At 39.2% G+C, this 14,066-nt stretch overlaps 1 protein-coding gene across 8 annotated transcripts in view; it reads left to right on the forward strand.

Annotated features, from left to right (window-relative positions):
• The window catches only part of NAV3 (neuron navigator 3), a 413,471-nt gene that overhangs the window by 295,229 nt on the left and 104,176 nt on the right, over positions 1 to 14,066 (forward strand). For all 8 annotated transcript variants that reach the window (XM_032199592.1, XM_032199544.1, XM_032199553.1 and 5 more), the window contains exons 10-12: positions 7,611 to 7,719; positions 8,113 to 8,496; positions 13,315 to 13,434. In XM_032199592.1, the coding sequence (XP_032055483.1) occupies positions 7,611 to 7,719; positions 8,113 to 8,496; positions 13,315 to 13,434 (613 nt within the window). The remainder of the gene's footprint in view (positions 1 to 7,610; positions 7,720 to 8,112; positions 8,497 to 13,314; positions 13,435 to 14,066) is intronic.

Raw genomic sequence — 14,066 nt, forward strand, 5'->3', positions numbered from 1 at the left:
ATTTATTCTGTTAACATCCATTTATTCATTCAGGGTATCTGCGTAGTCTGTATTTCTTAGGGTGGCATTTTTAAAGGTTACTTCCCTGTCAAGGTTTCCCAGGGATTTGAGACAAGCATATTTTAATGCTGACAAAAGCAGTATATTCTTGTATAGCAATTTTCAGGTTTGTAGATTTCTCTATAACATTTTATGAAATCAGTTGCCCCTAGATAAAATATTTGCATTTAGAAATTAGAAGTCAATTCAGGTAGTTCTTTATTATCTTTTTTTTTTTTTTTTTTTTTTTTTTCTGGAACTAATATCTTTTTCACTGTGAGAAAAGGTATATACTTAAAATCTTCTTTCATTCTTGTTATATTATTTAAAAACAAAATTTAGATCTGGAGAACTTAGTTCAGACATTATATTGAATTGTTTTATAAGAAAAATACTATTTCTTTTAATATGTTTTTATTCAGAAGATTGTGAAGCAGTGATTTTTTTCACAGCTTTTTAATTCTGTACTAGCCTCTGAATCTCACAGAGATGCAAAAAGGGTATATTTCAAGCAGAAAGAAACAAAATATTTATAAATCACCTTACTGGGTAGGTGCTGTTGTGTTCCATTTATTAACTTCTTTATTATCTTAAATTATATATTTTTTATTATTTATAACAGAAATTGCAAGGCTCAAGGTCCATTTGCAAATCTGCTTTTAGCTTCCTGCACAGGGAATAGCAATGATATGGAAGAAATAGTTCATCATCCTTACCTTTCAGGGAGAAAAATATCATTTGACTGTGAGCTAGGTCTATGACTGTAGTATCCCGTTCAGGTGGAGCTGTTTCTTGAAACCTGTGGCACTGTAAACTGGGCAGAGGATTCTGTGTCTCCGGTTTAATTCACCAGGATGTTTGCTGCCATGGCAGCCAGCAGCTTTCGCTGCAGTAGCAGAGAAGAGTCATATATCTGGGAATGCAGGTTGAATACTAAAATGCAAGGAAGCTTGTGCAGAGCTTTGCTTCAGTGGTTAATTTTGGCTCTTTATTGAGCTCTGACGTGGAGGCTGTACTTGCAATTCTGTGTCAGCCCATCTGAAGTGAAGAGCCATGCGCTGGGATCAGTCATGATCTGGTGAGAGGGGGGAAAAAACACCCGAGAGCACTTGTGCCTACTTTGGATTTCAGACCTCAGCAGCTGTAGACAGAGATGCAGGCCCACCACTCTGATGAGACCGGTGATTGGATGGAGAGGGGAAAACACAGTTGGCTTTTGGGATTACTTCTGTGCTGGAGCAGAGTGTTTGATCAACTCTCTTCTGCTTGAGAGAAATCCAAGTGAAAATGACTGTAAGTACGGCAGATTAATGTGACGGGGGAGAAGTGGCTTAGCAGAAACAGCAGCATAATTTTAAAGAAAATGACTGTGTCTGTCTCGTCATTTACACTACATACACTGTATGTTTGAGCTGTGCTTTTCATTATGAGTGCGAGGATGTTCTTCCTGGGATGTGCAGTGTGCAGTACTGGGAGGGTCACCTCCAGACCTTGCTGAAGAGCTGAACTGCTGCCTGTCTCTGAAATATGAAATCTGACTGAGGTGAAGCCACAGCCCGAAAGATGCAGCGATCTGCTGAACTGTCAGTGTTTAAAGGCAAGGAGGTTAGAAGCGGGTGTGTTCGTCTACAGAAGCAGAAGTCTCTAACCAATCTCACGCTCACCAGTGAAGGGGAGAAGAGGCGATACTCATATAGGGAGAATTGGTTTGGGAACGCCTCCAAGTCCGGCCAGAGTTACCATCAGCGGGAGGCAGAAGCTGGGAACAAAAGCTCACTTTCCAAGGCACTCTCACACTCGGTACACTCTCTCTGCCACTCTGGTCTCACCACACCCCAAGCGTTCCAGGTGCTACCACCAGCTGGAAACAGCACATCCAGGAGGTCAGGAGATCGGCATACAGATGAAGGCTTTGGGACTGATAATGAGGAGAGGGGGAAATCAGATGATGAAAATGCAACCTGCACGTCCCATTTCCCCAGCAGGAACTGGGCAGAGGAGGAGGAAGAAGGCTGCTTGCGTGAAGGGACTGCACATCTGGATGAAGATGTCATAATAACAATGCTGGGGGACCTAGAACAGGTCCTTTATACTGATATTTTAGGTAAGTTAACTTTGACTTGAAGTCAGAAAGGGAAGGAGGAGACCAAAGTACGTGCACATATTCGCATGGAGCAGATTTTTGATCTTGACAGTGATTTTATGAGACAGAACTGGGTTTGTTTGCCATAGTATGCAAAAATAGGGTCTAGTCATTTCTTGCTAGCCTGCTTACTCTTACCTCTGAAGACTGCATGAAATTAAGATGAATGCATAAATCACTTTTGATGAGTGCATGGACAGTAACTGTGTGTGAATAATTGAGTGAGTTTTCTTAAGCTGTTTGAAAAAATAAGGTGAAACACTTAGGTACTATTAGTTCACTGTAAAATAATTTAATTTTCATGACATTCATCCTCATGAATTTTAAATTGTAATCTCAAATTCAAAGTTCGGTTTAGATAGAAAATGTCTTGGCCTACCTACAAACTGTCCATTATTGCTTTCCCTTTCCCTCTGCTGATAATTTCATCCATATATGTGGAATTGTTAGTGCCATGGTTTCACAGTTTAGCTGTATCAGTACATGCCAGTGATCATTTGAAGTCCAGCGTCATAGGTGCTTCAAAAGGCTTCTGTGTTACTGGCTTTACTTTTCATCTCTCAGTCCTTTGTAAGAGTGCTCAAAGTGTTCATTTCCAAAGCTTTGTTCTTCAGCCAGTCAAATGGTTGAAGTGTCTGCTTGCTTTTCCAAGGTTATATAGCACGTCTAACCTGGAGGTTCTTTTCTGGTGGATGTGTTAGCCCTGAGAGTGTTTAAATTCAGGATAAAATTTTTGCTCTACATGTAATTTAAAAAGCTATCATCTCTAAATAACAAAGAAACAAGTATTCTCTTTTTATGTCTACCTTTAAACTATATTAGGCTACAGTTGTGTGCTAGAAAGGGTTTCTTCTAGAGATTACTGTTAGCAAAGGCAGCTGAGCTCTCCACCTTCTGCTCCTCTTCAGCTGTGTCACAGAACAAATCCCTGTTCTCTCGTGAGCCTCAGTTTCCCCACATGCAGACTAATATTGGTACTCTACTTTGTGAGTGGAGTTAATGTCTAAGAGCAAACAATTCTCTGGGAAGCTGGTTATTGTTTGTAAATTCTTTTGTGAACATCACAGAATTAATGGAATTATTATCCTCTCATTTTCTGCTTTGGGCTGTAATTACATGCATGAAAGTATTAAAATGATCATGAACGTTATTCTTAAATGTGCAATTATGGGTAAGCTTCAGAATATTGAATGTAAAAGTTTAACCTAGGTGATTAGTGATTTCTGTAAGATGTTTATTTTTGATTTCCTGTGTATGTACCTCACACAAAAGAAAAAAAAGGAAAAAAAAAAAAGAAAAAAAAAAAGAGGAGTATCTTCTCTAGAAATTTACTGAGAGAACCTGTAGTGTTTCACTGCTTATAAGAAGGAATTTGGGGACAATATTTTGGAATGGTTATGTCTAACACAAATGATGAAACTACAAGTGATTGAGCAGATTATATGTCATGGGGTCAGTAAAATATTTACATTAGACTTTCTTGTAAGAGGAATGGAATTCTGAAAGAAAGTTTCATGGTGCCCTAGTTTTAGTCTTTCTTATCCCATCCTCTCTATGCATGAAATAGAATGAATTTTCTTCAATATGCAAAACAGAGTCACTTGAGATAACAAGCCATTTCTGATATATGAGTGCCTGCAAATAAGGGTACACTGTATGATGGTAGTGCTTTTTGCTATAAGAGAGTGTTGAGGAGAGTCTGGGTTCCCTTTGAACCCATACAATGAGCCTAAATCCTGCTGCAATAAGCACCATAGTGTCTCTTCTGGCAGACAAGATTTATCTGGCTTTCAGAATAATGTGTGTATTCTTCATCCCTATGGTCCTGTTGAAGAAGGCTTGATGTATGTGAGGAGCCACAGTGCTGTCCTGAAAATGTAGGTAACATCAGGTGCAAGTCAGGTCTGAGGGTCTTGCACTCATTGCAGAAAATTTCTCAAGCATCACGTTCAATTGTTTATACTTTCTGACTTATTAATCAGTGGTACGTCATAACCCTATCAATATAGCCTTAAGAGAAAAAGGGAAAGGAAAAAGAACAGTTATTTTGAAAACACTTTATAGTTACGGTAATTAGTATTTTGTACATAGTACCATATAGTATTTCAAGATCATAAAATTCCAGTAATATTTTTTGGAAAAAAAAAATAGTGGAATGGTTTTGAAATTACCCCTTGTGTCGCTCAGAGATAAAGAGATTAGACATCAAAATTCCCACCTTTCTAAGATAGAGGAGTGCTACTTTTTCATGGTGTTATTTGTCTAAAGATGAAACATTATTCTCTCTGAAAACATATTTTGTCAGTTTGCCATATATATGTACCTATTTATTATTATTATTATTGGTATTGCAATTATACCTTAAGGCTTTGTTATGCTAGTTATTGTGCAATATATATTAAAAAAGATAGTTGCTGTCATTTTTGCTGCAAGAATTTGCAGTGTTAACATACAACAAAGGACAACTGGCAAAGATAAACAGGAAGGAAAAGGCAAAGTCACTGCACATATGGATTATATTTAGTTCCTCTAATAAGTATGGAGGCAAATGGTTGTTTTACCTTAATTCTGCCTGCTCAACACCCTGAAACTTGTCTTTCAACAGAATATTGGTTTATACCTTGTATGCAAGCTACTGTTTCACCTCGGGTTTGAGGAAGGGCAGATTAGCAGGTCTTTCGTGTCCCCGATACAGGTATTGTGGCAGGAAGATAATGTGCTCCTCTCCTGAAAGTGAATTTGAGTGCATTTGTTGGAGGGGTAATGCCATGACAGTGAGGAACTGAGCACACCATAGGCAACTGCGTGGAGGTAGTCATGGACAGTCTGCCTTGGAACTGTGTGAGTTACCAACAGCAGGCTCAATCTAACAGGATTTAATGGTTTCCAGCACAGCCTTGGTACACAGCTTCTGCCCCATGGGAGTTTCCAGGATGGTGTAGAAACTTCTGTAAATAGCATATGGGATCCATGCATGTACATGCATGGCAAGGTGCTTGGCCAAGTACATGCCTATCTTGAAACAGAAGCAAGAGGGGTAATTTCAATCTGACTGTGAACATTTGCCTTCTTCAGGGTATTACATGTGAAAATGCACACAGACATCTTATTTTATGGAGCAAAATTTTGTGGATGGACATGCTGCCAGGGTGTGCCTTGACAAGATAGAGAGTTTGGCAACAGGGTTGGGCCTGTATCACCATTTGTCTCTACCCACACTGTCAGTTCCATTGCTGCCAACCCAGAGATTTATGGACTGTTTGACCATGAAACCATAGGATAATTGATTCAGAGCAATAAAACAGTCTAACAGCATTTCCTGAAGGACTTCTGGCTGCAGCAAAGAGGACAGCAGGCATAGACAGTGGTGGGGAAAACCTCAAAATGGCATTGCCGCCAAAGCTAGCTTGACATTGAACCACCACTGCAGAGTATGTTGACTAGTACCACGCATCCTTGGCCTATCAAGGAAGACAGAAAGTGTATATGGAATCTATATGGAGTAACTTCTTTCCATGTACTGCCAAGAGCTGAGATTTTCTTTAAGTACCTGCACAGTGATCAGGCAATCACAAGGCTGGGCTGGAGGGGAAGGTACAGTAGCAATTCAGTTTGTCAAAGAGCTCAAAGACCTCAAAATTCAAAATTGAAAAAGCTTAAGTGAACCATTGTTCAAATACCATTTGCTTCTGCAGGTTCTCCTTTATATTTGAAATAAATGTCACTGTCTATATTAAACATGCTTGTTGTAAACCTATGCTAAACCAATGCTTGTGTTTCTGCTGCAACTTAACCTTAGTGTGTTTAACATTTGCCCTCAAACAGAGATTGCATTTAGATACTTTGTTTTATTAGAATTTGTTTCTGTAGGACCTTTGGACTTTTTTTTTTTTTTTTTTTTAACATTTCTAGAATACCTTGACTATTCCCCAGTTCTCCTGTCCCCTGATATTCCCTATCTGTCATTTGCGTGGTAAACGATGCTTTTCCTCAGAGACATCACCTTAGTTGAATTTATACTTGCTTAAATTTACACACAAACATGGAAGGAAGAAGGATTGCAACAGAATAAAAAATACAGTAACTTGAAGATGTATATCTTCATTTGTGTTTTACATTTTACAATACTGTAATACTATAGTGCTATATGGTATTTTGCCCGTGCTTGAAATTCTGATCTTGATTTTTGTATGATGTTGAGTTTAACTTCACAAGTGATGGTGAAAAAGTGAGTTTAACTTCACTCATGACAGATGTGTTCAAAGATGAAACAATTTCTCAATGTTGTAAATAACTTAGAAGCTTGCTCTGGATGGGAGTGCTGGAATATAGAGTTAAATATTGCAGATATGTTTAGTGACTGCACAACATCATTATTGATGATAACTTTTGAGAATTAGCAGTAAGATTAGCAAGGTGAGGTATGACTTGAAATGTTTCATTGATGGAATTGAAAAGAAATTTACACACCATGTTGAGCATTGTACACATAACTATAATAATAATGCTTCTTGCTAGCTTTCTTTCATGCAACATGTATGGGACACAGCCAGAATAAATCAGTTACTTTGTCACAGTTTTTGTTTTGAAATTCCCTAATTCTACAAAAGAAGACTGAATTAATATTCCTTGATATATGAATATGCTAGAAAAGATTCATTTCTTTATCTTCATGTATGACTTCAAAATCTTTATATATGTATGCTTCTTTCAGGATTATGAATTTCTAACATGATATACATATATACATGTATATATTGGTGATTGCATGAAATATACATGATTCAGGATGTCTCAGGTGAAGTTTTGTGGGCTCTTCTTTTCAGAAAACCAGACTAAATTGTCACAGTGGATTCCCAAAGAAAGCTAAATTCCATAATTGTATAAACGATGCATGTGTTTGGAGTGTTCTGAGTTTTATCTCAAGTAAAACATTATCTCCTACTTCAGTTCAGGAAAGATGCTTTATTAGGTGCCCAACTTAAGAGTACTCTGAAATAGCCTGGATGTTAAGTGCATACTGAAGAGCTGTTGTAACAGTCATCCCAGTTCTTTCCAGACACATATTTACTGTGGCTTTATTTCTTACCAAGACATGTAAAATGTCAAGGAGTAAAAAAGGGTGTGTGTAATGTATTAAGTGGTCTGGGGCTGCATTGTGCCGTGATTACAGTGGATAAAAATCCCAACACTATAAATCTGAGTTTCATTAACAGATTTGGGCCCTATCAGGGATTCATTGCTAGGGCTTTCTTCAGTGTAGTTTGTTACATACCAAATTCTATTTATAGGTGGATATGTGTTTTATTACAGAGGTATTTACAGTCATGTGTGTGTTTTCTCAGCTGTGAACACATACATGCACTGTATTCAACTTTATATGTTTGTATGCACTGAGATTTATGCTGCTTTTGTTGGTTTCTTCCAGGGGAAGACCCTGAAACAAGAAGAATGAGAACTGTAAAGAATATAGCAGACCTGAGACAGAATTTGGAAGAAACTATGTCCAGCCTTAGAGGGACCCAGATAAGCCACAGGTATATTGCTTATGTGTAGACTGCTACAAATGTGGTCTATAGAAGAGCATTATTACTTGCTGTATGAATTACAGATTTGTAAGGAAAAATTAACTATGACACCACACATGTTGTTTTCTAGAGTCCCTCAACCACTTAAAAATGTCTTCAATGTACTTTTTTTTTTGTCAGTGTCTTACGCAATCATTCACAAAAATGCTTGTTGCTTCCTATACATCTCCATAAAACCTTTAAAATTTATTTTAGGTTCTTTTATAAGTGAAGGTTGTTATATACCCAAACGTGTGCGCATACAGACAGACACACACACACAATTTTCCAGCCTTTGCTTTTCCTTCTTTCTCAGGAAGAGAGAAAGCACAGTTCACTGACTTCTCCATTTTGCTTTGGCAGCACGTTGGAGACAACTTTTGACAGCACTGTGACAACTGAGGTGAATGGAAGAAGCATACCAAGCTTGACAAGCCGGTCCACCCCAGTGACTTGGAGGTTAGGGCAGGCCAGCCCTCGGCTGCAGGCAGGAGATGCCCCATCCTTGGGTGCTGGTTATCCTCGCAGCAGTGCGAGTCGCTTCATACACACAGACCCTTCTCGATTCATGTACACCACCCCGCTTCGCCGAGCAGCAGTTTCTCGCCTTGGAAATATCTCTCAGATCGACATGAGTGAGAAGGGAGGTAGTGATTTGGACATGTCCTCTGAAGTTGACGCTGGTGGCTACATGAGTGATGGAGACATTCTTGGGAAGAGTCTTAGAACTGATGACATCAATAGTGGGTAAGCACTTTCTTCCATTTGAAAATATGTGTCATTGGCAAATTCGTTAGGATTTTCCTGACAAATTATGGCACACGTCAAAGCATTATGGATGCCACATAGAAATATACATATTAAAAATAATAAAATTAACCCCCTAAACACCCAATGATGTTAGAATATCCTGAATTGGAAGGGACCCTTAAGAATCATCAAGTCCAACTCTTGACACCGCACAGGTCTACCCAAAAGTTCAGACCATGTGACTAAGTGCACAGTCCAATCTCTTCTTAAATTCAGACAGGCTCGGTGCAGTGACCACTCCCCTGGGGAGCAGTGTGCAACCACCCTCTCTGTGAAGAACTCCCTCCTGATGTCAAGCCTAAATTTTCCCTGCCTCAGCTTAACCCCATTCCCGCGGGTCCTGTCACTGGTGTTAATGGAGAAAAGGTCTCCTGCCTCTCGACACCCCCTTACGAGGAAGTTGTAGACTGTGATGAGGTCTCCCCTCAGCCTCCTCTTCTCCAGGCTGAACAGGCCCAGTGACCTCAGCCGTTCTTCGTACGTCTTCCCCTCCAGGCCTTTCACCATCTTCGTAGCCCTCCTCTGGACACTCTCCAACAGTTTCATGTCCTTTTTATACTGTGGTGCCCAGAACTGCACACAGTACTCGAGGTGAGGCCGCACCAGCGCAGAGTAGAGCGGGACAATCACCTCCCTTGACCTACTAGCGATGCCGTTCTTGATGCACCCCAGGACACGGTTGGCCCTCCTGGCTGCCAGGGCACACTGCTGGCTCATATTCAACTTGCTGTCTACCACGACCCCCAGATCCCTCTCTTCTAGGCTGCTCTCCAGCGTCTCATCGCCCAGTCTGTACGTGCAGCCAGGGTTTCCCCGTCCCAGGTGCAGGACCCGGCACTTGCTCTTATTGAACTTCATGCGGTTGGTGATCGCCCAGCTCTCCAACCTATCCAGATCCCTCTGCAAGGCCTTTCCACCCTCATTCGAGTCCACAACTCCTCCAAGTTTGGTGTCATCAGCAAACTTGCTCAAAATACCTTCTATTCCTACATCCAGATCGTTTATAAAAATATTGAAAAGTACCGGCCCTAAAATGGAGCCTTGAGGGACCCCACTGGTGACCGCCCGCCAGCCTGACTCAGCCCCATTTACCATAACCCTTTGGGCCCTGCCCGTTAGCCAATTGCTCACCCATTGTATGATGTTTTTATTTAGCTGTATGGTGGACATTTTGTCCAGTAGGATCCTATGGGAAACCGTGTCAAAAGCCTTGCTGAAGTCCAAAAAAATCACATCAGCTGGTTTCCCTTGGTCCACCAGTATGACTTTTTGATTAATTTTAATAAGAGCACAGGTATTTCGTTTAGGAATTTCATAATTATCTGGTAAACCATCATTTTGCTCCGATTGGTCTGAGATGGGTCACCTGTCAGTATTTTTATTTTATTTGAGATGATAGATATGGTATTGGATGCAGCTAATGAAAAGCAGCTGGGGACAGGCCTGTCTTTCACTGTTACTACTTTAGACACTGTCTAGTGTATTCTGTGTTCTAAACAGCTACCTCAGTTTTTCAACTGTGCATATCATCTGAGCTGGTGGAATGTCTTTTGATACAATAGATCAGTTCCTGTCCTAGCTTACCAGGAGGAAGAGTAACAATTTTTTTCATTTTTGTTTGCCTACTGATTGCCTTTGGCATACTGTATTCCCTGTGATAGTGAGAGGAAGTACTTTTTTCATGGGGAAGTTGAGTTTCCTCTGTAAAATAAACTTTGTTGTCATTGTTGTTGTTTTAATTATTTATATTTGTTGATGGTTAAGTTTATGGTTGATCTGTATATATATCTAGTATAGGCCCTTTATGTTGAGATAACAGAAAAAAAAAGTTTCAAATTACTATTTAACAATTTTTGTGTTGATCATATTAACATGATTATTCACTCCTATGTGAGTTAAAAGTTCTAAAGCATCATTAAAAAAAAAAAAAGTATTACCATTTTAACCATTTTACTTAAATTACTGTTCAGTGCTTCCAAAAACATTATTTTAGTGGAAATCTTGTTGTCATCTCAAGGCTCCTGGCTGTCTGAGGTAACAATGGCTTGAACAGAAGTCTCACTGAGACCATGGCTATGTCACACTGCACTGCTTGGCTCTGTACATGTTTAGGACTCCTGCTGTCAATCTAATCTTTTATTTTGAAGTATAGCTATGATTAAAGAATGGTGGTTGATGAATTATGATGCATTCCTAAAAACAAATCTAAGTTTGTGTTCCAGCCTCTGTCTAGAGTATTGTATTACCTCAAGCAGCATCCAAAGACAGATCTCTAGAAAGTCCATAACTATAAAGAAAGCAAAGACGTCTGTCTCCTTGGTGCACTGTCTCAATGATCTGTAAATGAAGGAGTGCTGATAAGCTTATCAACTGTTCAGCACAGCATTAGTAGCTGTCAAGTAGGATGCCATATTCATGTGTGCTAGAAAACACAATGAAATTAAGAAAACAAGGAGTAAAGAGTAAGAGGTCAGAATCACTTGTCTACAATGCAGAAACAGAGAAAAGTAATATTGAAAATGTAATACTTTAATGTCTGAATACCTTTAATCATAAAGAAAATATAAATTCTGCTGTTAATGAATGCATGGGTTTATTAAAAAAAAAAAAAAGAAAGAAAGAAAAACGGGGAGGGGGGAGTCCTTTGCAGTGCCTGATGAATTGTATTAATTAGCTTATCACTTGGGAGAATGAATATAGTCATCTTGCTGTGTGACTTTTCTTTGCATCAGTAATAAGGATGACTCAATAGACAGTAAGTTACAATGTGCTCAGTTAACATTCTTAGGTGTGGTAAATGTTAAAAACAAGTTAATAAGGTCTGAAAATTCGGGATTCATTGAGGCATGTAAAGTCTTATCTCCTTTATTCCTCTTCCATTTTCAGTTTAATTACTTTAAGTACCTGGGGACAGGAATGCAGCAGTAATTAGAAATTAGTGTGAGGAATGTCTGTTGCACTTGCTAAGTCTCTCCATTCAGGCCTTATTTATAGAGGATAAAATCTGTATAGACTGGATTGCATTCACACCATGGCCAAGTTTAATATGCAATTTAAGAGCCTTGGAATCTAGTGCATAATTCACCCCTGCTAAATAATCTCTCAAAAGCTATAAATTTTGTCTTTACTAAAAGAATAAAACTAGTGTGCAAGATTGATATATATATATATTTTAACATTTGAAGACAAATATGAAGTTATTGTCTACAGACTCCAGATTTCACAGTTTCAGAAATCCCTTTTTGAACTGCAGGCCAGATTTTACTAGCAGATAAAATACCTTAGAGTTTAGTTAAAAATAAACAAATCAACCCTTTGTATTTTAATGCATGTGAGGTTACCTTCATCCAGATTGCCATCCAGGACACAATGTAGTCCCAAGCTTTTGCTGTCTCACAGATCTTGCCTACCACATCTTTGCACTCCAAATCTGGACCAGTTCACATGCCCCACATTGTGGGTATGGTGATGGATGCTCCTGAACTGCTGTATTAGTCCTGCAGTCTCTTGGACAGAAAGATCAGTTGATTTAAATTAAATCATCTCCAGAAGGAACTGCAGGGCGAGGGCCAACACAACATCTGGAGCACCAATAGTGCTTGTGTGCCTTGGCCTGTGCTTCAGATTCTGTGTGGAATTACTGAAGTTAAGTGTTCGTGTACTTGGACACAGATTTCGGATGAAAGATGGATTTGAAGGGCATCATTTCATGGTTCTAGGAGAACTTGTGTTAAAGATTGTTTGAGTTGGGAATGAACTCCAGTAGATCATTTTCACCATCCTTCCAGCAATGGGACCGTGCTTTTTTCACTAAGCCTGTAAATTTTCTTTTTTCACAAATTAAAAGTAGGCTTGCTGGGGTATGCCAACATTTTTCAGTTATCAAAAAAGAGCAAGAGAGCAGGAAAAGACAAACAAACAAAAAACACACTAAAACAGGAACCTATGAGGAAAGACAGTTTAATGCAAGGTACTTTAAGAAAATAATGGAAAGATCTTGAGAGTGGGACAGGCTCATGGTACTGCTCAGTTATAAGCACCAATTTAAACAGCTCACAGAGCTAACTAAACTGTAGGTAGACATTCCATAAATCATTGCTGCTGCTTGAAATTCAGCATCTTTTAATGGTTCTCTAGTGAGTAAGCAGCACTTTTCTCACTGTTGAATTCATTAGTCATTTACTGCAATGTGAAGTGGTAAGAATCAAGAAAGGGGAACACAGGTAGAAACAGATTCTTAAATACCATTGTAAGGGCTTCAGCAGCATCTATCTTCATATATAAGCAATTGTATCCCAGTAGGGACTGTGGATTTAGGTTCTCAATTTCTATTCCCATTTAGATGTACGGTTTTATATGTTTGTTTGTGTTCTGTTAGAGTTATGCTTTTTTCATCTAGTCCTGTTCTTTGATAAGACCGCAGCACTTACAATGTACTTAAAACGTATGAAGGTAATTTGAGGGCTTCAGTCCTCAAATGTAAATAAATTTATTTTGGCAAATAATAAATATATTTTAGCAAAGCAGGTTTCCATACAAGCCTTCACAGAAGAAGGTAAATGATCCCAGAAAATGAGCATATACCTGATCTCCCTGCACTGGGTACATAAGCTGAGAATATTTAATATAAGTCTACCATCCAACAGGGCAGCCCTTACCTTAAATATCTGAATTCCACAGTCCATTAACTTTAGAGTGAAACATGTTTGGCAGATGGCTGTATTTCCCACTGATTGACCAAACATTTATTTTCAGGTACATGACAGATGGAGGACTCAACCTATATACGAGAAGTCTGAACCGAATACCAGACCTAGCTGCTTCTCGAGATGTCATTCAGAGAGGAGTTCATGACGTGACTGTGGATGCAGACAGGTAACGGTGCTTTTCCTAGTAAAAAGCTGTCTGAGCTTTCTAGATATTTTTCATCCTTCATACCTGCTAATATATCACTGTTCTGTTCACAAGAAACAGCAAGAGAAAGCACTTCAAAGTGCTTCAAAGACTGCTAGATTTGTGACCACTGAATATTCCAAATACCACAATGGGCAGGGAAAAAGCAAATTTCTCACAAAGAAAGGGGAATTAGAGGAAGAATTTATTATTGAATATGTGAGAGAAAATATTGAGGAGCTGAGACCTTGCCTGCAGTCTTGACTCATGAATTTATGGGTTGCTTGTCAGTAGATGATCATAGGGACACACAGTCCCTAGGCAGCAGAGAGCCTGATGAAGTGGGTCAGAACATATGTTTGGGATTGGTTGGAACGAGAGCCTTGTTTTCTGCCTGTTTTGCTCATGAGCAGTGGGAAGCGATAAGTGGGGTTTATATTCCACTGTTTACGCAGTGTGAAAAGAGATAACACTATCATGCCCTCATACATGTATATGTAGGTGGGAGCATAAAAATATACTCCCATTTCTGCAGATTAGACAAGGGTTTTCTGTTTCTTTTCCTTGAGCTGAAAGTAGATTCAGATTTGGTGGCTTGTGTCCATCGCTGAGGA

This window comes from Aythya fuligula, chromosome 1, assembly GCF_009819795.1.
Source record: "Aythya fuligula isolate bAytFul2 chromosome 1, bAytFul2.pri, whole genome shotgun sequence".
NCBI classification, from domain to species: Eukaryota; Metazoa; Chordata; class Aves; order Anseriformes; family Anatidae; genus Aythya; species Aythya fuligula.